General features: G+C 42.7%; 1 protein-coding gene across 1 annotated transcript in view; it reads left to right on the forward strand.

Annotated features, from left to right (window-relative positions):
- The window catches only part of SLC15A1 (solute carrier family 15 member 1), a 49549-nt gene extending 24603 nt beyond the window's left edge, over nt 1–24946 (forward strand). Inside the window, exons 9-23 of the mRNA XM_080798573.1 lie at nt 326–408; nt 3560–3646; nt 4199–4288; nt 6408–6452; nt 6606–6638; nt 6725–6813; nt 7270–7351; nt 9801–9920; nt 10876–11022; nt 12061–12110; nt 20750–20857; nt 20979–21090; nt 21740–21883; nt 22980–23087; nt 24023–24946. Of these exons, the coding sequence (XP_080654699.1) occupies nt 326–408; nt 3560–3646; nt 4199–4288; nt 6408–6452; nt 6606–6638; nt 6725–6813; nt 7270–7351; nt 9801–9920; nt 10876–11022; nt 12061–12110; nt 20750–20857; nt 20979–21090; nt 21740–21883; nt 22980–23087; nt 24023–24214 (1490 nt within the window). The 3' untranslated portion in view covers nt 24215–24946. The remainder of the gene's footprint in view (nt 1–325; nt 409–3559; nt 3647–4198; nt 4289–6407; nt 6453–6605; nt 6639–6724; nt 6814–7269; nt 7352–9800; nt 9921–10875; nt 11023–12060; nt 12111–20749; nt 20858–20978; nt 21091–21739; nt 21884–22979; nt 23088–24022) is intronic.
- The last annotated feature ends 388 nt before the right edge of the window (nt 24947–25334 follow it).

A 25334-nucleotide genomic window follows, 5' to 3' on the forward strand; every position in this document is an offset into this window, starting at 1 on the left:
TACCGTTCTAGGCCAAACATTGTATTCAGTTGGCATTAGGTAAATTTTCATTTAATCCGTCTGAGTCATTCTTATATCAAAGAGTAGGTTTAGTAGTAATAAGCTTCAGTGTCTGTGTATGAGAACACAAATACAACATCGCTCAGAAACTCCAGCAAATGTTAGAACCCAAAGCACTTTCTAATCGGGGAGATAGGTAGGCAAGCCCGTTCTGTGAGTAATCTCAGGATATCCAAAACAAGGTTATAACTCAAATAAAAGCACATCTTCTAGGTCCCAGGTAGTTCTGTCCAATGCCTTGTTAACATGTCTTTTTCCTTCCCAGTTGTGTTCGTCATTGGCAGTGGAATGTACAAGAAGTTTCAACCCCAGGGTAATGTCATGGCTAAGGTTGTCAAGTGCATTGGTGTAAGTATTTTAGTAGCTCTCTCTCTTGAAGACGTTTAATCACCCCAGAACCTTCTACTTCCTTTAAAGTAAAATGCAATGGAGCGTTGACTGTTCTTTAAACGTTTTATTATTGTTCTTAGCTGTTGTGATAAACTGAAGTTTCTTATAAAACTCACCAAATGGAAAAGGACACAAATGGAACTCAAACAGGGAGGGATAGAAAGGGATTTTGAACTGTTCGGTTAGATGGGTGGTCAAAGAAAGGCAAAGCAGAGCGACTCTCAGCCATCCAACCAGCAGTCCCTGGCTGATGTCGGTCGGGAAGGCGTGAAGCCGAAGGTGGGAGTCATGGTTTCATGCTGCGTTTCATGGATCTGAAGTATGTAAAGTGTCAGCCATGCTACTCTCAGGAATTAAGGCAAAGAAAATAAGTTTGTTTTTTTTTTTAAAGATTTTATTCATTTATTTGGCAGAGCTCACAAGTAGGCAGAGAGGCAGGCAGAGAGAGAGGGGGAAGCAGGCTCCCCGCTGAGCAGAGAGCCCAACGAGGGGCTCGATCCCAGGACCCCGAGATCATGACCCAAGCCGAAGGCAGAGGTTTAACCCACTGAGCCACCCAGGCACCCCAAAGAAAATAAGTTTTTAAATGAACACACTAAATGGGGGCACCTGGGGGGCTCAGTCGTTTAAGCCTCTGCCTTTGGCTCAGGTCGTGAACCCAGGGTCCTGGGATCGAGTTCTACATCAGGCTCCCTGCTCAGTGGGGAGTCTGCTTTTCCCTCTCCCCTGCTTGTGCTCTCTCTCTCTGACAAATAAATCAGTAACATCTTAAAAAAAAGAACACAAAATGAGCAGAGATTCACATGTAAAGATTATCACTCTAATATTTCTAACAGCAAAAATTCATAACACCAAATTGCTGGAAACAGAAGAACAGTGCTGAACTCATAGTGCATCTGTCCATCTTATGGAGCCGTCGGAAGCCTTGTTTTCAGACCGTTTGGTGACAGGAACATGCAGGATATGGTTTCTTTTGTTTGCATCTATGTGGTATATGTCCATATGGGCAGGAAATAAATGTTGAGTGTAGGGAATCTTTCTAAAAAGGAATCAAATAACTTTCCTCCCTATATAGTCTCCATTTTTTAAAAAAGATGTTATTTATTCGACAGAGAGAGGCACAGTGAGAGAGGGAACACAAGCAGGGGGAGTAGGAGAGGGGGAAGCAGGCTTCCCGCTGAGCAGAGAGCCCAATGCGGGGCTTGATCCCAGGACCCTGGGAATCATAACCTGAGCCGAAGGCAGACACTTAACGACTGAGCCACCCAGGCGCCCCTATAGTCTCCATTTTTAAAATATACAGACCATTGTGGAATCAGAGGAAATGTATCACTTATCTATTTAAAAAAAAAAAAACAAAACACATGTGTGGATAGTCTTGGGTGAAAAGACAGCCTTAAAATAATTTTAGCCCTTTATTTGCCCTTTACTTGGCTTTATTGCATTAAATTTTACACATGTACGTTACGTTGTGAAATAAATGTGTCCTATCAAGGTCAGAAAACCTCCCTCCTCTTGTCGTTTATTCCTCCTGCACTTTCCCCTCACATGAGATCAGTTCCCACTACAGATGTTTTTTCCTAAGCTAAAAGCAGATCTTACCAGTTCTCTCTCCAAGTCCTTCCTTAACAAAGACTTGACAACTTAAACAATGAAAGAACAACGTGAAGCTGTTTAGAGTCACAAGAATCGTACTTCCCGGTGTTCTCGAGTCAGCCTGTCGCTTTGAGTCCCTGCCTGGTGGTCACACGTGTCCCCTCCAGCCACCTGGGGCATTGCCTTCTCTTGCTGCCTGTATGGTGGACCTAAATCCTCAGCCTGGTAGCCACCAGCCACGTGTGGCTGTCCCACGTTTGAAATGTGGCAAGTGCAACCAGAAACTGAGTTTTAAGTTGCATTTCATTCAAATTAATCTAAATTACATAACTTCATATAAATGTATTTCTGGATAGTGGGTTCTCAGTCTTAAATTTTAAAACCGGTGCTCCACTCAGTGAGTGGAATTAAGTATCTTTGGAACAACTTAGGTATATTGACATTTCAAGACATAAATTTTATGAAAAGTAAACCCAAATCTAACATTTCTGATAAAAATTGAGCATCCACATTGAGATGTTCCAAAAGTGTAAGATATACCTTGGATTTTGAAGACTTGAAATGAAAAAAAAATGTAGAAATTCTCATTAATTTTAATATTTGGTAGGATTAATAATTGTTTCCATAATTATTTCATGATTGATTAACCATTACTTTTAATTTATTACCTGTTAAGATCATATTTGGGGTTTATTGGGTTAAATAACCGAACATATTTCAAATTAATTTCACCTGTTACTTTTTTAACATATATATTTTTTATTTTAATTTTAATTCTGGTACAGTTTTTTTTTTTAAGATTTTATTTATTTATTTGACAGACAGAAATCACAAGTAGGCAGAGAGGCAGGCAGAGAGGAGGAAGCAGGCTCCCCGAGGAGCAGAGAGTCCGATGCAGGGCTTGATCCCAGGACCCTCCTGGGATCATGACCTGAGCTGAAGGCAGAGGCTTTAACCCACTGAGCCACCCAGGTGCCCCTGGTACAGTTTTTTTTAAAGATTTTATTTATTTGAGACAGTGAGAATGAGAGATTTTATTTATTTATTTACTTACTTACTTATTTGAGAGAGATCTTAGGACCCTGAGATCATGACCTGAGCCAAAGGCAGATGCTTAACCAACTGAGCCACCCAGGTGTCCCTAATTCTCGTATGGTTGAGGCACTGTATTATATCAGTTTCAGGTGTATCTGTGTATCTTTCTAATATGGCTACCAGAAAACTAAAATCACAAATCACACATGATATTTCCATTGAATGCTCCTCTCCAGAGGGCGTGGACAGTAAAGTGGTGTGACTTTGTTTACCCCACTCAGAGTCTCATAGTTAGGAAGAGATTAGAAATAAATGCAGGTTATGTCTTTTTGTGTCATTGTTACACTAACATATACAATTTTATATCCCTCATTTCTCGGGAACACAGTTTTCCCTGAAAGACAATTTCATTGGAATGTGTCTTCCTGATAAAGAAGTTGGTTCTGTTTTGAAATTTGATTTCTCTTCCTTCCTTCAGTTTGCCCTCAAAAATAGGTTTAGGCACCGGAGTAAGGAGTTTCCCAAGAGGGAGCACTGGCTGGACTGGGCTCGAGAGAAATACGATGTAAGTGGTCCGTCCCGCCGTGGTGGCCCCGGGTCCCCCTCCAGGAGGCCAGCAGCCTGGGCGCGATTCCTGTGACTCAGGCCACGTGCACAAAATTATCAGCTGTAGCCTTGTAAACTCGGTTAGGGTTTTAAATAAGACGACGCAAGAGTGTTTTTTAATTTGGAGCAGAGCTTGATAAACAATGGGTAGAATGTCTCTGGAAACCATGTTATCTTTTCATAGTTTTTCATTTGGTGTGATCTGTCATTAATTATATGTGATTGTGATCACACAACTAGTTTGAAAACAGAAGAGTCGGTGGAGGGTGGGGTTTTCATTTCTTGGAAGTACACTTAACCTCTAGTAAAGTGCCTTCTAAGAATTGTTAAATAGCTGAAGAGTATGGGGTTTTCTCAAAAAAAAAAAAAAAATCTGGGGTAGGATTCCTTGGAACAATTAGTCACCTCCCAGCTTGGCTCTGGTTGCAAGTAGGTCCACGCTAAGACAACGTCGCTGATTGCCATGAATGACACAGGTCGTGGCTGATTTGTCCTTTCCCCACTTCAACAGGAGCGGCTCATCTCTCAAATTAAGATGGTCACCAGGGTGATGTTCCTGTACATTCCACTCCCAATGTTCTGGGCCCTGTTCGACCAGCAGGTAGTGTGACGCGGTGTTTCTGTACAAATGTCTGTATTTAGCCGAGGTTCTGTGGGTGCTACCACGGACGGGGCGGTAGCTAGTATTTAGCTCCTAGAGATGTTCTCTTCTGGTTTCTTTTTTATACTTCATTTATTTTTAGATCACACTGAGTTTCCTTTTTTTTTTTTTTAAGATTTATTTGAGAGAGACAGAGTGTGTATGTGTGTGTGTGCACGTGTGCCCGTGCAAGTTAGGGCAGCATTAGAAGGCAAGAGAGAGCTCCAAGCAGACTCCCTGCTGGGCATGGAGCCTGACTTGGGGCTCAGTCCCTCGACCCATGAGATTGTGCCCTGAGCCAAAATCATGAGTCAGATGCTTAACCAACTGAGCTCCCCAGGCACCCCACACTGAATTTCTTTAAAACAAAACAAAACAAAAAATTCTAGATGGTTCTATCCACATTTCTGTTGCAAAACAATGAAGAAAATTAGGTGTGTAAAGGAGAGCTGGGAAAGATTTGATCAAGGTATGTACGACTCTTACCCATCAAACTAAGAATAAAGAATTAGTTTTTCTGAAACAGTGTGCTCAGAGGATGTACAATATTGCCTTTTATGGGATCCATAGAGTATTTAAGCTGAGAGGGGCTTGGTACCTCTAGCGCTAAAACGGAACACGTAAGCAAGCAGTGCTTTCCAGGATTGGAAATGACTGCCCAAGCCATTCTGACCAGAGCAAGGAACTGGACCCCAGCTCACCGCCTTGTCGCCCTGCTCTCGCTCCAGCAGACGTAGGAATTTCTCAGATTTGGGTTAAACAACTCAATGCATGGTACTCAGTAACTAAAGTTATAAGATACTGTTTCTTCTAGAAACTGGAGCTTTAAAAAATTTTATAAGGTTTTATTGTGCAGGAAGGATTATTTTTTTAAAGATTATTTATTTATGAGAGAGAGAGAGAAAGTGCATGAGCAGGGGGGGAGGAGCAGAGAGAGAGGGGGAAGCAAGTTTCCCACTGAGCAGGGGGCCAGACTCAGGGCTCCATCTCGGGCCCTGAGCCGAAGGCAGTCACTTAATCAACTGAGCCACCCAGGTGCCCCCGGGAAGGATTATTATAAGGGCAAAACATCTCTTGGAAAAAATTTGAGCAAACACACCCATCTCCTTATTTGCAAGTATAGGATTTAGACCAGCATCTTACGCACAGGGAGGCAAATTTGCATGTCGAGTAGAAACCAGCTCTTGGAATCAGACCTGCACTAGAAATACACTCATCGCCGTTTAGTGGTGGGCCGAGGGGGAGTCCATAACCCTCCTGGAAGGTTAATCACCTGTGACAAGGCCGTGGGGGTCAAATGAGAGACTGTGGATAAAGCGATCCATGGCTGGCATCTGTTAAGAACTCAAGCATGGGGCGCCTGGGTGGCTCAGTGGGTAGAGCACACAGTTCTTGATCTCAGGGTCCTGAATTCAAGCCCCACGTTGGGTGTAGAGCTTACGTAAAAAATAAAAAAATAAAGAAGAATTCAAGCAGTGGCCTGTTTCCTGACTTTCCACGATGCCTTCTAAATGGAGTTGACAGATTATGTTGAAACCCATATGTGTTCAGTCCTCCGTGGGAATAATCATGTGTATGTGAACAGTCCTGAGTCTCCTTTATACAAAATAGGTTGAACGTAACTAGGCTGCCCAGGTTGAAATCCATCGCCCTCTGTCCTCTGAGGACAGCCTAGACTGTCAGAAATGGCCCTTAGGCAATAATGATGTTCTTGAAGCTGTGAACGGAGGCCTCCTCTACCTTGCAGGTGACGTCGTGCTTTCCAACAGGTCTCAGATGTACATCTTTGGGTTTCCTAAGGATAGCTGCATCTCAGAGTAGCGCTTTGTAGGTTCTTCGTTGGGGGGTGTGGGGGGGGGGGACACCCGAGATGTCATGTTACTTTCTGCAGCAGAAACACAAGGGTTTGGTTTTACCCAGTGTTCCAGTGCAGCTGGAAGATAAACTTGATGTTAGAAAAACATTTAAATCCCATAACACTCCAGACTTCGTTCTGGATCTGGAAAAGACTCAACCTTGGCTTGTAAAATGTTTAAAACCCCCGTCCCCAAGTGATGCATTGAACGTATTCGTTTTTCAGGGCTCCAGGTGGACACTGCAAGCAACAGCTATGAGTGGGAAAATTGTAAGTTCGGGGTATCAAGCTTCTCTACCTCCCCTGGTCACTGCTCCTTTGCTCCAATCCTTTCACCCCCTTTCCCCGTCATGACGTTCTTCATCCCTCCCAGCTGATCCTCTGTGGGAACCTCTCAGTAAGACTTGTCCCCCCTCTTTTTAGGGAGCTATTGAAATTCAGCCGGATCAGATGCAGGTAGGAAGAAAATACTTAAGTTGCCTTCTGAGTTCAAAGTCACCTTTGAGACCACGGCTAACGGTTCATTTCCGCTCCCGCCGCAGACCGTGAACGCCATCTTGATCGTCGTCATGGTCCCCATCGTGGATGCTGTGGTCTATCCTCTGATTGCAAAATGTGGCCTCAATTTCACGTAGGTGACTGGCAGGTTGGGGGTGGTAGAGGAAAGAATGTGTCCCCTCCCACCACACCACCTAGATGATGGGGTTTTTAAAGAACTATATTTGAATTAGAGGCCGGTGTGCTGATGTTTCTGGAAATTTGCCCTCAAACTGAAAGTTCTATTAATGGCAGCCCGAAAATCCTCTAATTAAAGCGTTTCATATATGTAGACAATAGACATGTTAACGATCATCCCAAGTATCCCCTGAGCTATAGTTTCTAGAAATTAAATGTAAAAATGCAAATTAGAGGCTATATTACCTTTACCCCTCTTAGTCTTGATCATAAATAAGAGAGCATGAGACAATTTCATTTGGTGTTTCCTTAGGGAAGCTGGTTTTGTTCGGGTGGGTTGTGGGAAAGGAGTGTGATCGTTAGCTCGCTGGTATGAGGCTGGCAGAGAGTCATTCTTCCCCGTGTCTCCCAGCTCCTTGAAGAAGATGACAGTCGGAATGTTCCTGGCTTCCATGGCTTTTGTAGTGGCGGCAATCGTGCAGGTGGAAATTGATGTAAGTTGCCCTCTGATTCCCCAGGGGCCTTTCCTGCGGGTCGGGTGGGGCGTTCAGAAGGCGTCTTTCTCTGGGACCGCAGGGAGGCCAGGGGCTAAGGCAGGGAGGTCCTGGAGCTAGGGACCACGTGGAGACGCCACAGGGGCAAAACGGTCCCTCCAGGCAGCATGCACCGTGGGTGCTCCGCACTGCGACAGGGCAGCCGGGAGGAGGGTCGGATGGGTGTGCTTTGGCAGGGGCAGGGGGATGGCAGTTACACAGGGAGTTTCTGTGGACACAGTTTTTGTAATGGGAGTCGGAGTTTGCAGAACTTCTTTCACAATCTGAACGCCTAGGAAGTCTGGGGGGAGGGTCATCCCTGTCAAACAGGCAGCCTTTTTAAATGTTTCAGCTGTCTTCGGGAAGATGCCTTTTGTATTCTCATGTTCCTAGTGATGTTAGTTCACACGCCGGTCATCAGTCTGCCAGGTCCACGGTGGCACTAAACCAGATTCCTGGTGTCCTCAGTGTGAGAACAGGATAGAAGCGGGTGTTGTGTAGTGTGTGAGACAGGAGGTAAAACGCTCTCCTCCCACCTCTCCCCTCCTCCTTTCTCTGCCCTGTCTCCTCCCCTCTGTCTCTGTGTATGTCTCTCTCTATTTCTGTCTTTCTCCCTCCTTCCTTCTCTCTCTCTAACTTTTCTTCTAAATTTTTAAGTGTGATAACATATAGGTAACAAAAATTTACCATCTTACCCATGTCTCAGTGTACACTTCAGTAGTGTTAAATGCATTATTGTGCAACTCATCTCCAGAACACTTTTCAAATTGCAAAACAAAAACTCTGTGCCCATTGAAAAACAACTCCCATTCATCCGTTGAAGGGCGTCTTGGTTCCTTCCACAGTTTGGTGACCGTGGCCATTGCTGCTATAAACATTGGGGTACAGATGGCCCTCCTTTTCACTACATCTGTATCTTTAGGGTAAATACCCAGTAGTGCAATTGCAGGGTCATAGGGAAGCTCTATTTTTAATTTCTTGAGGAATCTCCACACTGTTCTCCAAAGTGGCTGCACCAACTTGCATTCCCACCAACAGTGTAAGAGGGTTCCCCTTTCTCCACATCCTCTCCAACACATGTTGTTTCCTGTCTTGCTAATTTTGTGGTCCATATACACTATGGAGTATTATGCCTCCATCAGAAAGGATGAATACCCAACTTTTGAAGCAACATGGACGGGACTGGAAGAGATTATGCTGAGTGAAATAAGTCAAGCAGAGAGAGTCAAGTATCATATGGTTTCCCTTATTTGTGGAGCATAACAAATAACATGGAGGACATGGGTAGATGGAGAAGAGAAGGGAGTTGAGGGAAATTGGAAGGGGAGGTGAACCATGAGAGACTATGGACTCTGAAAAACAACCTGAGGGTTTTGAAGGGGCGGGGGGTGGGAGGTTGGGGGAACCAGGTGGTGGGTATTAGGGAGGGCACAGATTGCATGGAGCACTGGGTGTGGTGAAAAAACAATGAATACTGTTACGCTGAAAAGAAATAAAAAATTAAAAAAAACAAAAACAAAAAACCAACTCCCCACTTCCCCTCCCCGCCCCTGCCAGCCCCCGGCACTCACCATTCTACCTTCTGTCTGCATGAGTTTGTCTGCTGCTGGTACTTCCTGTAAGTGGATTTGTAGAGTACCCGTCCCTTGTGATTGGCTGATTTCACGGAGCCTAATTTCCTCGAGGTTCATCCATGTCGTAGCAGGTGTCAAAATCTCCTTCTTTTTTTTACAGTGGAATCATAGTTGGTCTGTCTGTCGATGGACATTGGAGTTGTTTTCACATGTTGGCTACCATGTGTAGGGCTCCTGCTCATGCAGGTGTACTCGTTTGCTCCTGAACTTGGCTAGCTTTGTGAAAAATGCATTGTGAAACTAGGATAGACTTCTAGAATAGAATAGAATAGAATAGGTTGCTTTGGGGACCCTGGGATTGGAGAAAGAGTGCTGTCGGGAAAAGGCAGGAGCCCTGAACAAATGTATGGAGGCAGGACGCATAGATCACTTGTGAAAGGATGTTTAGGGCACTGTCAGGCCATGGCCGTGGCTCCCAGAATTAGAGGGGATGACGCTGGCCTCCCAGGAGAGCAGATCTCCCGTGCTACAGCAAGATACACACTCATTCGGGTTGTGTTTGCTCTGACCGCCTCAGAGAGGAGGCTTCATTTCCTGGCATCCTTCAGCCTGGAGGTGTTAGGACCAAGGGCAGCCTCTCTGTGATCACTTCCCTGTTCTGTACAAACATCTTCCTCTGGGTGCCGTGAGGCAAGCGATGGGAGGTCTCGAGGGGGTGTTCGGTCTCTCGGCCAGGACAACTTTCCACGGCTGGAGGGTGGAGGTGCTGGCGATGGGGTCAGGCTGATCTTCAAGCATGGAAGACATCACTGCCAGCTTTCTCTTATTTTGCTCAGAGAACTCTCCCAGTCTTCCCCAAGCAAAATGAAGTCCAAGTGAAAGTGTTGAATATAGGGAACAGTAGCATGACGGCATCTTTTCCTGGAATGGAAGTGACACTTCCCCAGATGAGTCAAGTAAGTAGAAAGAAATGCAACTTTCTTTTTTCTCTTCTGACCTGAGTTATAATAGGCTTGGGAGACACTGATCTTCTCGATCTTTATGTAATTCCTACAAGTATGGAAGTGAAGTGCCTTAGTATCTCGGTCTCTTTGGGCTTCGCACTAGACCGGTGTGCCTCAGACTTTAATGGGCATGTGAATCGCCTGGGGAATTTGTAAAATTTTGCATTTTTAACATGCTCTCAGGGGAGGGGTGCCATGGTTGGTGCGTGAAACCACACTTTAAATAGCAAGGCTCTGTCTGTGGTTCTCTACCATTTGGCCACCTCAGGGACATCTGGTAATTTCTGGAGACAGTTTTCAGTGTCACAACAGAGCGCCAGAGAGGCTGACGCGCAGTTCCATAACCTAGACTTATCTGGTCCCGAACGTCAGCCCAGCCCAGGCTGGAAAGCCCTCATCTGCATGGTCACTGGTCTGAATTAGAGGTTTTTAACCTGAACTCCACGTTAGAATCACCTGAAGAGCTCTGAGAATTCCGAGAGCCCAGAGGTTTGGATTTACCTGGTCTCCTTCCTGTTCAGCCACAGTAGAGAGCTGCTCCCTTGGAGTTTATGAAACTGACGATCTTATAGAAAAAAGAAAATTTGGCTTCTGTGCCTGGAGCAGCTCGGGACTGATTTCCTCCCGGTTAGTCCTTTATCCCTGATGCTGTTCTCTGCCTCAAGGTAGAGATGATTTCCAGAACATGTATTTTCAGAAAAAGAAACAAAAAGTAAAGTGCTGTACAAAAAGTCTAATTCTTGCGTAACACGAGACAACGTCATGATGGAGTCCATGGTGGGGGAGGGGCGGTGCTGAGACAAACCGATGCCAGCTCCCACAAGGCATTTTTTGATGTGTGTGAACGTGAACCGAGGCAGAGCCAGACTCTTTGGTATTAACTGTGACTCCTTCTCTCCCAATACAGACAAATGATTTTATGACTTTTGCTGGAGACAAACTGACAAGTATAAACATTTCTTCTCCTGGTTCACCAGTCAAGGCAGTGACTTATAACTTTGAGCAGGGCCATCGGCACACCCTTCTAGTGTGGGCGCCCAATCATTTCCAAGTGGTAAGTCATTGGACACCTACAGCTGATTCTTTACTGGGTGTGATGTCGCCAACAGAGCCTTTCAGTTGTATAACATCACTTTAGCCCGGGTAGTATTGTGAGAGTTAATCCTCAAGTTTTCCTTCTTTGAGGATACAGGTCATTTGACTTTGAAGAAAACATTGGTGGACGGGAAGGGTTAATATTAATTTAAAAATTAAATTAATTTGAAAATTAAAAAAAAACTTTTGTGGGGGAGGTGCCTGGGTGGCTCAGTCAATTAAAGTGTCCGACTCTTGATTCCAACTCAGGTCGTGATCTCAGGGTTGTGAGATCGAGCCCCGTGTCAGACTCTGTGCTGGGTGTGGAGCCTGCTTAAGATTCTTCCTATGCCTGGCCCCCACACCCTCCTCCAAAAAAAAGAATTTGGGGGCACGGTCGTGGGTGTGTGTGAGCACATGCAAGTGACACAGAGTACATAGGTGCATTCTTAGCAACTTCTTGAGATAAAATTTTACATACATCTTAAATTGTAGTGGTTAAAAAATCACACTGGATAATTGGAAAATTAAAACAGTCTCTGAAAAGGATATAGTCAAAATATCAGGCAAAAGCAATAAAAATACGTATGAGATATTTCATGACAAAATATCAGCATCTAGATGGGCCACAGAGCATATTAGGAAACCGTGGAAGTAGAGTTGAACTGAGTGGAGGAGCGGGAGGTGTTCTGTGAGGTGACCTTCTGTGACCTTCTAGAAAACTGCGGTATGGAATTAAGACTTCTTGGTCATGTATTTTATTAGGGAGCTCTTGAGTGATTTGTTCTCAATTCTTGGATAGTCGTGTTCTGTGGAAGCACTAGAAAGCAAACATCAAAAATTGTAGAGACTCATTTAACCTCCAGGAGAATCGGGACTGAAGGATGGAGCTCTGCAAATGTTATCATACGCCCTTAGCTCCTAGGATAAATGTCAACATCACTCTCCTTCTCAAGCGCTGAAATGGTCATCTAAATTTATTCTAATGGATTAGATTTGAAAATGCTTTCTTTCTCAGGTAAAGGATGGCCTTAACCAGAAGCCAGAAAAAGGAGAAAACGGCATCAGGTATGTACATTTCTTGAAAACTCAAGTCTTATCAGCTTCTTACGGAAGTAATGCTTTCCCGTAGTAAAGTCGCACTGCAGCAAGGCTATAAAATGAGATTATAGGAATTTACGCCAACAGTGTAAGGCGGTCCGATATTTTTAAAAATATCTATCAATATCATCTATCATCTTAATAAATTAAAGAGACAAATCCATATCATCGTATCCATGGATGCAGGAAAAGCATTTGATAAAATTCAGTGTCCATTCATGATTTTAAAAGAGCCCTCAGCAAACTAGTAATTGAAGGGAACTTCCTGACTCTGAAAAAGGATGTCTAAAAAACCCAAGCTGCCATTATAATGAACGATGAAAGTCTCAATGCTCTTCCTATAAGATGGTCCACACCCTCCACTCCTTTTCAACATCCTTCTGGGCGCCAGTGCAATGAGACTAGAAAAAAGAAGCAAAATATTCCTACTTACAGTTGACGTAAGGACCTGCACAGAAGGTCCCAAAGACTCTACCAAAAAAGTTCATAGACTCAATAAGTGAGTTCATTTTTTTTTAAAGATTTTATTTATTTATTTGACAGACAGAGATCACAAGTAGGCAGAGAGGCAGGCAGAGAGAGAGGAGGAAGCAGGCTCCCCGCTGAGCAGAGAGCCCGATGCGGGACTCGATCCAAGGACCCTGGGATCATGACCCGAGCCGAAAGCAGAGGCTTCAACCCACTGAGCCACCCAGGTTCCCAATAAGTGAGTTTGATGAGTGTAGAAATGTTACAAGATATAAGATCGACAACAAAAATCATATTTCTGTGTGCTAGCAATGAATGATTGGAAACTGAAAAATTAAAACTATATAATAGCTCCAAAAAAAGACAAACTACTAGGTACAAAGCTAATAAAAACATAAATGAGATTTGAGAACTAAAACTACAAAAGGCTTATGAAAGATATTAATGACAAGTGAAACCAATGGAGAGATATGCTGGCTTCGTTGATTAGAAGGCTTAATACAGTGACAATGTCAGTTCTCCCCAGATGGACCCATAGGGTTAGTGCAATTACTATCAAAATCACACCATTATTTTTCTATGATTTTCTTCCAGTTTTACTGAGGTATAAATGACAAATAAAATCAATTATATTTGAAGTGGACAATATGATTCGATGTATGTGTCATTGTGAAATATTGACCAAAGTCAAGCTAACACAACCACCTTACAGTTACCTTTTGTGTGTGTGTGTGTTATAAGAATGCTTAAGACCTAAAAAAAAAAAAAAAAAGAAAGCTTAAGATCTAACTGCTTAGCACATTTGAAGTATACAATGTAGTATGACGTACAGTAACCACGTTGTACATTAGAACCTCAGAACTTACTCATTGTGGAACTACATTTGTACCTTTCACACGTCTCCCTGTTTCTGACCCCTCGGTCCCTGGCAACCACCATTCTACTCTTTTTTTCTATGAATCCAACTGTTTTTTAGAATCCGTATATACATGATACCATGCAATATTTGTCTTGGTCTGGCTTGTTTTCACTTACTGTTTCTAGGTTCATCTATGTTGTCATAATGGCAAGGTTGCCTTCTTTTTAGTGGCTGAGTGATGTGTCCTTTTAATATGTACATATAGATATATAGACATAGGTGAATTAGATTTCATTCAAACTGAAAACATTTATTCTATAAATCTCACTGTTAAGAGAATGAAAAAGGTAAGCTACATACTGGTATAAAATATTTACAAATCACATATCTGACTAAGTATCTGTATCCAGAATATATAAAATACTCTCGAAACACAATTGTAAGGAAATAACCCAGTTTAAAAAGACAAAAGATTTAGACATTTCACCAAAGATATACAGATGGCAAAGAAGCACATGAAAATAGGCTCAACATCGTTGGCCATTAAAAAATATAAATTAAAACCACAGTGAGTTGCATGACATACCTATTAGATGGATTTAATAATTTTTTTTAAACTGACAGTACCAAATGCTGGTGAGGAGACAGGGCAACCAGAACTCCCATGCTCTAGCTAACGGGAGTGCAAAATGGTACAGCCACTCTAAAAAATAGTGAGGCAGTTTCTTATAAAGTTAAGTGTATACTTACCACACAACCCAGCTATCTGGTTCTCAGGTATTTATCCTAGAGAAATGCAAACTTATGTCAACATAAGAACCTAAACACAAATGTTCATAGAAATTCTATTCGTAATTGCCAAAGATTAGAAGTCACCCAATGACCTTGAGTGGGTGATGGATCAACAGACAATTGACTGTAGACTATCCTACATCCATACAACAGAATAGTCCTTAGGAAAAAGGAACTATTGATACATGCAATAATATAAATGAATTTCAAATGTATTGTGCTATGAAAGAAGCCTGTCTCAAAACTTACATAGCTACTGTGTAATTTCATTTACATGGCATTCTGGAAATGGCCAAAAAAAAAAAAAATAATAATAATAATAATAATAATAAGGAAGTGGGAACAGATCAGTGGTTGCCTTGGCTAGAAGTGGAGGAGAGATTTGGCTATGGGTCTGCATGAGGGAGATGCGGGGGCCGATGGAACTGGTCCATATCTTGGCGGTGATGGTGCTTCTCTGAATCCAGACATGTGTTCAAATTCATAGAACTGTACACCAAAAAGCCAATTTACTGTAAATACGCTTTTAAGAAAGATTTTATTTATTTATTTGAGAGAGAGAACATGAGTTGGGAGGGTCAGAGGGAGAAGTAGACTCCCCGCTGAGCAGGGAGCCCGATGATGAGGAGCCCGATGCAGGGCTCCATCCCAATCTTGGGACTCTGGGATCAGGACTTGAGCTGAAGGCAGACACTTTACCAACTGAACCACTCAGGCGAACCTGAAAATACACTATTTAAGTAAGATTGGAAAATCTGAATAAATTGGGGGAGAAACGAGGATAGAGCTCCTATTGGCCTCAACTCTTACCGCCGATCTCTGTTTCCCTGTGACACTCATTAACAATTTCAGATTTCAGCTTTTACCAGTTACCGGTAAAACATGAACTAGTGGAGGGAAAGTGTATGATTAGGAGGATGAATATTAACTTACTAATGGAAATTGTGAGGAATTGGAATTAACTTTTCATCTCTCTTTACCTCTGGCTTGTTTCACATTAACATTTGTAATGTTTATCTTTGTTCCCCATGTGCTAGGTCAATTCTACAAATGATTAATAAACAGGATTTACAAGTTAACTATCAAAATATTAGTCACAATGCACTAAAAGCCTGAAAGGGACGGAAATGTAACTTTATATCCTTGAAAATATATCCTCAGATGGAAATGTTCTGAATTCTGAATTCTCAGGGTTACTGAGAATAGCCTATTACATACCCTGAATTGTTCCATGGTTCTACGTCTTTAAACCAAGGTTTTCTTACACAGCTTTTGGGTTTTCCTGTGACTCACTTGGCCTCTTGTTGACAAAAGCATATGAGCTTTTACCTCCTGGGTGATCCAGAGAATGGACCCAGGGAGTTCACCTTCCTCTTTGAGAACCATCTTCTCAGCATGCTCTTTGATGTAACAAGGGCATTTTGCTCTGTAGTCCGGTGATGCCACAGTCCTCACAGAATTTTTACCATTTGTCCAGGTTAGCGTCTTTCTTTCTTGAATCCTGGGTCAACTTTCTTGTTTGGCTGCAAACTTGTGCTCAGATATCTGACCAAGAAAATCTGTGAGGCAACTTGCAAGTCCTTGCTGGCCCCAAAATGCTTTTCTGTTCTCCTCCTTAGTCATAGGCTGGCCGCCATTTTCTTCCCAAAATTCTGGAGGCTTGTCTCTATTGGCATCCAACACCTAATTGTGCTCAAACACACACACACACACACACACACACACCATCTGCCACTCTCTGTAGTTGATTTAATTTTCCTGTCACCAGGCTTTGGGGATCTTCTTTCTCCTTGATGTTCTCATATCTCTGTAGTAAAACTACATGTGAATAGTAGCCAGCACTATGTTCTTTTGATTTTTGGTTCCTTCTCATTTTCTTTGTTCTCTTCTGTATGAGTTTGCTAAGGCTGCCATCACAAGGTTCCACCGGCTGGAAGGCTTTAACAATAGAAAATTATTTCCTCATAGTTCTGGAGGCTTGAAGTCCAACATCAAAGCATTGGCTAGATTAGTTTTGTCCGAGGCCTCTCGCCTTGCCTTAGAGAGAGTCGCCTTCTCTGTCTTCCCATGGTCTTTCTTCTGTGTGTCTGTGTCCTGATCATCTCTTCTTCTAAGAACACCAGTGATCTTGGATCCCTCATAACTTCATTTTACCTCTTGAAAGGCCCTACCTCCAGGGGCACCTGGGTGGCTCAGTCCGTTAAGCACCTGCCTTTGGCTCAGGTCACGATCTTGGGATCCTGAGATCAAGCCCCACGTCAGGCTCTGTGCTGAGTGCAGAGTCTGCTTTTCCCTCTCCCTCTGCCCCTCCCCTGACTCATGCATGCATGCACACACACTCTCTCTCTCAAATAAATAAAATCTTTGAAAAAAGAATAAAGACCCTACTTCCAAATACAGTCACATTCTGCCGTCCTAAGGGTTAGAATTTCAACGTATGAATTGGGGAAGGGGTGGAGATACAATTCAACCCATAACATCTTCTTTGTGTCTTCTGGATTGTTCTTCTGTCCTGCACACATGCATATACATACAACTGTCCTAGCAGATCTGGAAGGAAATCTCTGATGCTGGTCATCTGGCCCTTTCCTAATCTTTGCATCTGAGTCTCTGAGCTGGAAGTACCTCTGGGATGTCCTTCATGGCTCAGAGCCATCGTTTTGATTTCTTCAGAAATGTCTCCAAAACTTTGGAAACTTCGAAAGGTCTAAATTGTGGTACCCTTTCTTGTTCTGGTGCTATGCTAAAACTTCATTCTTCTTTAAAATTGTCTTTGTTGAGATCTTGGGAAAGAAGGACACATCAAATCAGCAACATTTTACCCCACCAACCCACCCGTGTAGTAAAAGGTAAGCCAGAAACTTTTTTCTTTTAATTGACATCATCACCTCTTCAGTGGATCAAAAGACTGATTATTTCAGCAATGTCCAAGAGAGAATCCATAAAATAGGGAAGTTCCGAAAAACCAATGTCAGAAACTAACTGATAAATAGAACAACTTTGAGAAACTCAGGAGGTTGGATTTTGGAGTAATATATGAATTAAAGAAAGAGTAGAGAGAATTTTTTAAAAAATGGAATCATTCTAATGATGTGGTATCAGTAAGTTGCAAGACTTCCATGGACTACCTTCAAAAGGGTCCTTTAAGTAAAGTGACAGGGGTGTCTGGGTGGCTCAGTTGGTTAAGTATCAGACTCTTGATTTCAGCCCAGGTCATGATCTCAGAGACATAAGATCAAGGCCTGCGTTGGGCTCCACGCTGAGCATGGAACCTACTAAATTTTCTCTCTCCCCACTCTCTGTTTGCCCCTCCCTCCAATTACACATGCTTGCTCTCTCTCTCTCTCTCTCTCTCTCTCAAAAAAAAAAAAAATGACAATACTGGGGTCAAAATTGGTTGAGAATTTGATATTGATCTTTCCCATGAATTTTTTAACATTATATATTGCTATATATGATTATATTTACAAACCATGTTCTTGAGCATGTTTTTAAACTTAATATATTATAGTCCTGTGTATGTTCTGCAATATTATGTATTATAAAGTATAGTATAAAATATTTTAATATTTATCCATATTTCCATATGTATCCCTTATCCACTCACACAAACCACTATATAATATTCCATTGCATGTACATACCACAATTTATTTACCCATTCTTCAAGGAAATTTAGGTTGCTTCCATTTTTCAAAACAGTACTCCAATTCCCATTCATATATGATTTTTTTTGTCCCCATGTACAAAGTTTCTCTAGAGAGGTGGCCTTTAAAGCTTTTATCATGGGGTGCCTGGGTGGCTCAGTTAGTTGAACTGCCTTCAGCTCAGATAATGATCGCAGAGTCCCGGGCTCGAGTCCCACATTAGGTTCCCAGCTCCACAAGGAGTCTGCTTCTCCCTCAGACCTTCTCCCCCTCCTGTTCTCTCTCACTTTCTCTCTCTCAAATAAATAAATTTTAAAATCTTCATAAAGCTTTTACCACATCTAATAAAAATATTTAAGCATATACCTATAATGCATGAACATGGTATCTGTTAAAAATTATATATAATTATTATACCAAATTAATTTGAGCATTATAAGTAATTTAAAAATATATTAAGAGAATGAGAAAAATTTTTTAAATTTTACAAGTATTTTTATTCATTAGTGGTACAAAAATCATTAATGTAGATGACACCATTATATATGCTTCATTAATTTCTAAAAAGCTCAATTGCAGATTTAAAAAAATCTAGGCATAGGCATAAGCTTAGTTTTAAGTTCGGTTCATTTCAAGTCTTGGTTTCCATGACTGTCATACTGAAAAATATCCTTCAAGGAGGAAGTATGGTCATAAGTAGATTAAATAGAAATCTGCATTTAAAGGTGGGTTTATTAAAATCATTTTGGTACTGAGACAACCAGATACCCACATGCAGAAGACTGATGTCAGACCCTACCTGAGACCACACACAAAAATGTACACAGTGGATCACAAACCCAATATAACTAAAACAATAAAATTTATAAAGGAAAAATAACAGTAAATCTTTGTGACCTGGGGTTAGACAGCAGTTTCTTGGATACGAAGCCAAAAAAAAAAAAAAAAAAATAGTCACTTGGGCTTCGTCACATGGAGAGCTTTCGTGCTACAAGTGATACCATCATGACAATGAAAACACAGCTCACAGAATGAGAGAAAGTATTTGCAATCATATAATTGATAAGAGATTCTGAATACGGAAAGAACTCTTCCAGCTCAAAAGTAAAAAGACAAATAACCCAATATTTTAAATGGGCAAAGTATTTAAAGAGATGTTTCTCAGGCGCCTGGGTGGCTCAGTGGTTTAAGCCTCTGCCTTCAGCTCAGGTCATGATCTCAGGGTCCTGGGATCGAGCCCCGCATCGGGCTCTCTGCTCAGCGGGGTGTCTGCTTCTCCATCTCCTGATCCCCCTTCTTGTGCTCTCTCTCTGTGTCAAACAAATGAATGAAATCTTTAAAAAAAAAAGAGAGAGAAAGAGACATTTCTCCAAAGAAAACACAGAAAAAGTCAAAAAGCCTAGGAAAGATGTGCAACATCATTAATTATTGGGGAAATGAGAATCAAAACCACATTGAGGTACCACTTCACACTCACCAGGCTCTAACCAAAAACCAAAACAAAAGCAACCAAAAAAGGCAGGCAATAGCTTGAATCCCAAGTTCAAGGATTTCAAGTGTGGTGGGGATGTGGGCAAATCGGAAGACTTTTACACTGCTGGTGGGAATATAGAATGATAAAATGATGCAGACAATTTGAAAAACTGTTCCTCAGAATGTTAAACAGAGAGGTACCCTATGAGCCAGCCATTTCACTCGGAGATGTCCACCGGACTGCGCGGCTCCTGCTGGCCCGGGTCAGGAGTCCGTTCTCGGTGAGGCACCTGTCACGCTACACCAGGTCAAACGCCCAGGGACTTTAGGGCCTGAGCTTAATTCAGAGAAATGTTGTCCCAGTGCCTAGAATTTGACCAATATTCCTTGTCGCTGCAAAGCCGATGAAATGTGGCCACATGTTTTAGGAATGTACAGGTTAAATTGTTGTCTGCAGTCCTTGGGTGTACGATCTTATGACTGCCCATCCTTTAAATTGGATAATCTGCTGAAAGCTTTCCCTCAGCTGTCCAGGAAAAATCCACTAGTCGCATTCGGAGCGGCACCCCTCTGGCTGGTGTGCCGTAAGAGCGTCAGGGTCTCCTATAGCCTGCAACACTGAAAGAAGGGATCTGATCTTCTGTCCACACTGTCGCCATCTTTGTGGTCCTTTAAAGGCAAGCTGCTTAGGCATGGAGGACTTTGCAGCCCTCGGAAGCCTTGAGACCTGGCACCAAGGCTGTGGGTGCTACACTCGCATCTGTGTTCTAGCAGAGCGCCAGTCACCATCGCTCCAGGTCCCGCAGACACAGTCCTCCCTCTCGGAGGCGAACTCCCCAAAAGTGTCTCTGGTTGCCGGACCGACCCTTTTCTTCCTCTCCACTCTTTGGGGCCCCTCCCTGCTCAGGCTCCTAGAGGTAAAGGTCAGAAAATGGCCTTCCATCCCCAACCCCCAGAAAGAAGCCCGGACGGAGATTGTTAGGGTACTAAGCAACTTCTACTTGGATCCTTTAGTTCTAAACCTTCTGAGCAAGGAACACAAAGTGTTGCCTTCTTGAAGGGGGCACCAGCTCCTGTTTCCATCCAGGCTAATATCCCAACACACCACTGAACTAGCTCCTAGTTACCAGGCACTTAGAACAGGTCCAGCAGAAGACTGTGGTCAGTTCTGTGGGTGTGTTCTCATGAGTGCGTGAACAATGACAAACCTGGGGTGGCTTCCTTCTGCTTTTATAAGTCTAGAACTCTTCAATAAACATCTTAAGTCCCTTCCAAAAGAGATCACAGCCCAAGTTCAGGGGCACATACTGTGACCTAAATAAAGTACCCTTTGGTGCAGTCACAAGACCGATGGTTTTCTCTTTCAGATTTATAAACAGTTTTGATGAGAGCTTCAACATTACAATGGGCGACAAGGTTTATGTGAATGTCACCAGTCACAATGCCAGCGAGTATCAGTTTTTTCCTTCGGGCATGTAAGTACCTCTCCTGGACACTGTGCTCCCAAGTTCAAGGATTTCGGTGTTTTTCCTTAAACACTACATTGAAACTGTTAATACCAGGAAAGTTAACCTATATCATTCTTTCTTTCCACAGAAAACACTTTACAATAAGCTCAACCCAACAGATTCCGCAACAGTGTAAAAGAGATTTCCAATCATCCAACCTTGAATTTGGGAGTGCATTCACCTATGTCATTGGAAGGAAGGTCAGTAAGTCATGCTGTCGAATCAGAAGTTCTACTCAAACATTTAGGACCTGGTCACGACTGAAATGGAGGAACATTAGCAGCTGTGTTTTAAACGGGCTTCGAATTCATTCAGTTGGCCACTAGTTCTTTAACTTACTGTTGACTTCGGTGTGCTGTTATTTTTAGAATAAAAATAAACAGACGACTGAGGCTGACTAAAAGTCCACGTTGACCAGTATCTGATGCCTCTTCCTAGACTATTTACGTGGACTTACAAACTTTGAGTTCAAAGAGATGGCAATGTTTTAAACAAACCCGGACTTCCACTCTACTCTCTGGTTTAAGAGGAAAATGCTAGTGAACAGATTTTCAAAACCAAGGCCATTTCGTCGTGAGGACAAAATGCACTGTTGCATATTTAAAAAGGGTATAAGGGCTCGTATTGCATAGAGCACTGGGTGTGGTGCATAAACAGTGAATCTTGGAAAACTGAAAAAGATTAAGATGTTAAATAAATAAATAGATAAGTAAATAAAAAGTGTATTTATTTGACAAATCGTATGACATGGTTCTAGAAGTCCAAGCTTCATTTGCCTGTTTGAGCAGTTTTTATTCTAGAAGCAGTTCTCCATTTTAATATCTTCTCTCTTCTGCCTTATTGGTTTAGGATACCGGCTGCCCCGAACTGCACATCTTTGAAGATATTTCGCCCAACACAGTTAACATGGCTCTGCAGATCCCACAGTATTTCCTCCTCACCTGCGGCGAGGTGGTTTTCTCTGTCACAGGACTGGAGTTCTCATATTCTCAGGTCTCTTGGTCATTGTTTCTACCACCCTTCGCCTACCCCCACCCCCGTTGGGACCTAACTTCAATAAGCAATATATTTATAGTTTAAAAGATTCTGGAGGGAGGGGGGAAGGTTCTAGAAAGCATTATGGTATCTTCCATCAAACAAGGTGTTTGAGATCCCCCAAGTCATGTTTTTATCAAGTAATAATATGACTCTGTTTAACTTGTTGGGCGCATGTATCATATGACTCTGCATTCCCACATCCTATACCAGAGATTTACAGCCCTGAGGGGGAAAAGCTGTATTAATGATCATGACCAGGGCCACGATAGGCAGCAGAGTCTATGTTCTGAAACAACTAAATGATGTCAACTGTCCATTATGGTGCTCATTTCTGGGTTGTGTCCTCATAATCGTTAAGGCTCAGGTGAGATCTCTCCATAGCTACCAGTAGACATGCTGATTAAAGACCAGCTTTTAAAAGTTAAAAGATATTGCTTTCAACTGTTAAAGATGAGACTCATGAGGTAAATTCTGCTGATTAGAAGCTAGTTTCTCAACAATTTCATCAAAATACAGTTAAGGTCGTTGTGACCCTACAATGCCCAGCACCTTTAAGTTTTGCGGTAAAGATCGTAAATATGAGTTGGACAGTCCCTTTCTGTGACGACCTCACAATCGAATAAAATGACATATCATAGGTGACAAGAGGGGTGTCGTGATGTGGCAGGGAAGCTCACAGCAGAGCAAGCTCCTGGCCCAGAGAGTAGCCTCCATTTAGGGGAAAGAGAACAGGATGGGTGGCTCTTCTTGGAAACTCTTCTGTAGACATAGAATTGATTCATCTATAGATTTGCCTATTTAACTCAGGACAACAATGTTGCGAGGATGTGGAGAGTGGGAAACAAGGAATTCTCGTATGTTCGTACATGAGTGTTTGGGGTGTCTTGTTATCCAAGTGATAAGCCTTTTTATATGTGAACCCACATATAAATGCGAAACCCACTTTCGAAGCGCATTTTGAGGGCGGACTGCCCAACTGAATGCATGGGTAAGTTGTGTTCTCCAGCTGTGCCGTTGCCATCTAGAGACTGACTGTGTGTTGTTTCCCCAGGCCCCCTCCAACATGAAGTCAGTGCTTCAAGCAGGATGGCTGTTGACGGTGGCTGTAGGCAACATCATTGTGCTTATTGTAGCGGGAGCAGGCCAGTTCAGCGAACAGGTATGGGGTGGGGAAAGAGACTGTGTGTGTCTGTGGTCATCATGATGACTCTCCCTCACCACCTCTGTATACACATGGTCATCAAAGCTAATGGTTGAATAAAACCAGCCAGAGAGGGTGATGACCAAATGCGTCTTTGGCCAAATGTGTGCCGATTCTTTGTATTTCTACTTGGTTGTGTACAGTTAGATAGTGATAGACAAAATACCAAGACTTGCCTTAACATAACTATTACCTAATGTGGTTTACTATCAAAGGAAAGATCTTTCCTAGCTTCTGTGAATGTTGCATAATGGCCCCAAGCCAGACATATTTTCCAGAAAGTTTCATGTTACCTAAAGTTAGAGCCCTTCTGAGGGTAGTTGTAATTTTTCCAGCTAACATAAAATGAGAGCGTCTCTGAAACTGAAACCCTCTCCTTTAGCATTTCAGTATACGTCTTGTAAGGGGGTCGTCCCTTACCCTATCAGTTTGTTCACTTCCCCCTCCAAGTCCCATCAGAGCACGCGCGCCTGCTGTGAGCTCCTAACCTCAAGATTCTGCCAAAGGATAATGTGGGGGTCTTAACTTAGAACACGTCTGCATGTTATTTTTTGCTGAAGAGTACTGTATGCTGTTCTGTTGGTCCCCATCCTTCTAGAGGCCAGCTCTGTCGCTTAACACGGGTTTTTCAGGAATTTTCTCTCATCCTCCCAGAGTCTTGGTTTCTGCCCTCCAGTGCGGTTCCAAAAAAATGTTATCTTTGTACTTGGGCATTCAGGACAAGTTGGCCATCCCGTATCTATGGTAGTCACCTACCAATTTCCCATCACGGTTCAATTGCAGAGCACCTCCTACCTAGACATAGCAAGAAAATGGACTCCCAAAGCACACCGTACCATAACCTGTGTTGTTTTTGTTTTTTTTTTCTTGCTCCAACTCCAATTCCTTCCAAGTGGGCTGAGTACGTTCTGTTCGCGGCGCTGCTCCTGGTGGTCTGCGTGATATTCGCCGTCATGGCCCGGTTCTACACTTACGTCAATCCAGCGGAGATTGAAGCTCAGTTTGATAAAGAGGATGAGAAAAAGAACGCGGAGAAGATGAATATCTATTCCACGACGGCTCCCGTCTCACAGACACAGATGTGAATGTCCGGAAGCAAGCGGGGGATGCACTGGGGTCCGGACCACGCCCTGACTTCTGTGCGCTGGTGGCAGGACACTCTGATGGGGAAGACTTTGGAATTGCGAACCAAGAAAGCTCTTTTCCAAGCAGCCAGCAATGGGCCTAAGCCTCAGGAAGAAGTCTTTTTCTTTTAAGAAAAGTCATATTTAAAGCATGTACACACATACACACACATACACACTCGTTTCTACAATGGCAAATCCACACCCTGCCTTTAACTCCTTTTCTACCACATGAATGAAGTTATTTTGGACTCACTAGTCATTTTCTGAAAGAGTGGCAAAGTTGCATATTGTTTGCATTCTAACTCTCTTTGGAAACTGTTAAGTGAGGCAGGAGCCGGTGTGAAAAGTGAATTTACATGCTTTAGAATGGCATGTGATAAGCACCAGCTAGTATTAATGGATAACTTTACCTTTTGTTTTTTTGTTTTGTTTTTTCCATGCCCTACCTCTTTTTAAATTTTGTGTGACGCAAAAGACCGCTCAGGTAATGGCCAGTAATGGTTTTTTGGAGTTTCAAAGATGAAATACATTCCTGTTCTTAAGAATGAGAGTCTGTAAGTCTTGGGGGTAGGATACGAAATCTGTGTCCTGATTCTAAAAGTTGTGTGCACTCAATAAAGTGGCATCAGAAGTTGGAAAACAGTATGAACAAAAGCAACATCCACATACAATAAATCCCAGGAACGTGAAGTATCAAGGTTGGTTTCTTCCTCGTCCTATTTTTTCCTGGGGAAATAAATACCCAAGATTCTCTTTTATTACTTGGAGTTGTTTTTTTTTTTTTTTAAAGATTTTATTTATTTATTTGAGAGATAGAGAGAAAGATCACAAGTAGGCAGAGAGGTAGGCAGAGAGAGAGAGGGGAAAGCAGGCTCCCTGCTGAGCAGAGAGCCTCATGTGGTGCTCGATCCCAGGACCCTGGGATCATGACCTGAGCTGAAGGCAGAGGCTTTAACCCACTGAGCCACCCAGGTGCCCCTTCCTTGGAGTTTTGTATGTGCATATGTATGTCCCACCTTGAAGTGTTTTTCTCAATACAACCATTTTTTCTGCTCGAACAAAAATTCCTTTTTTAAAA

The sequence above is a fragment of the Martes martes genome (assembly GCF_963455335.1).
Source record: "Martes martes genome assembly, chromosome: 3".
NCBI classification, from domain to species: domain Eukaryota; kingdom Metazoa; phylum Chordata; class Mammalia; order Carnivora; family Mustelidae; genus Martes; species Martes martes.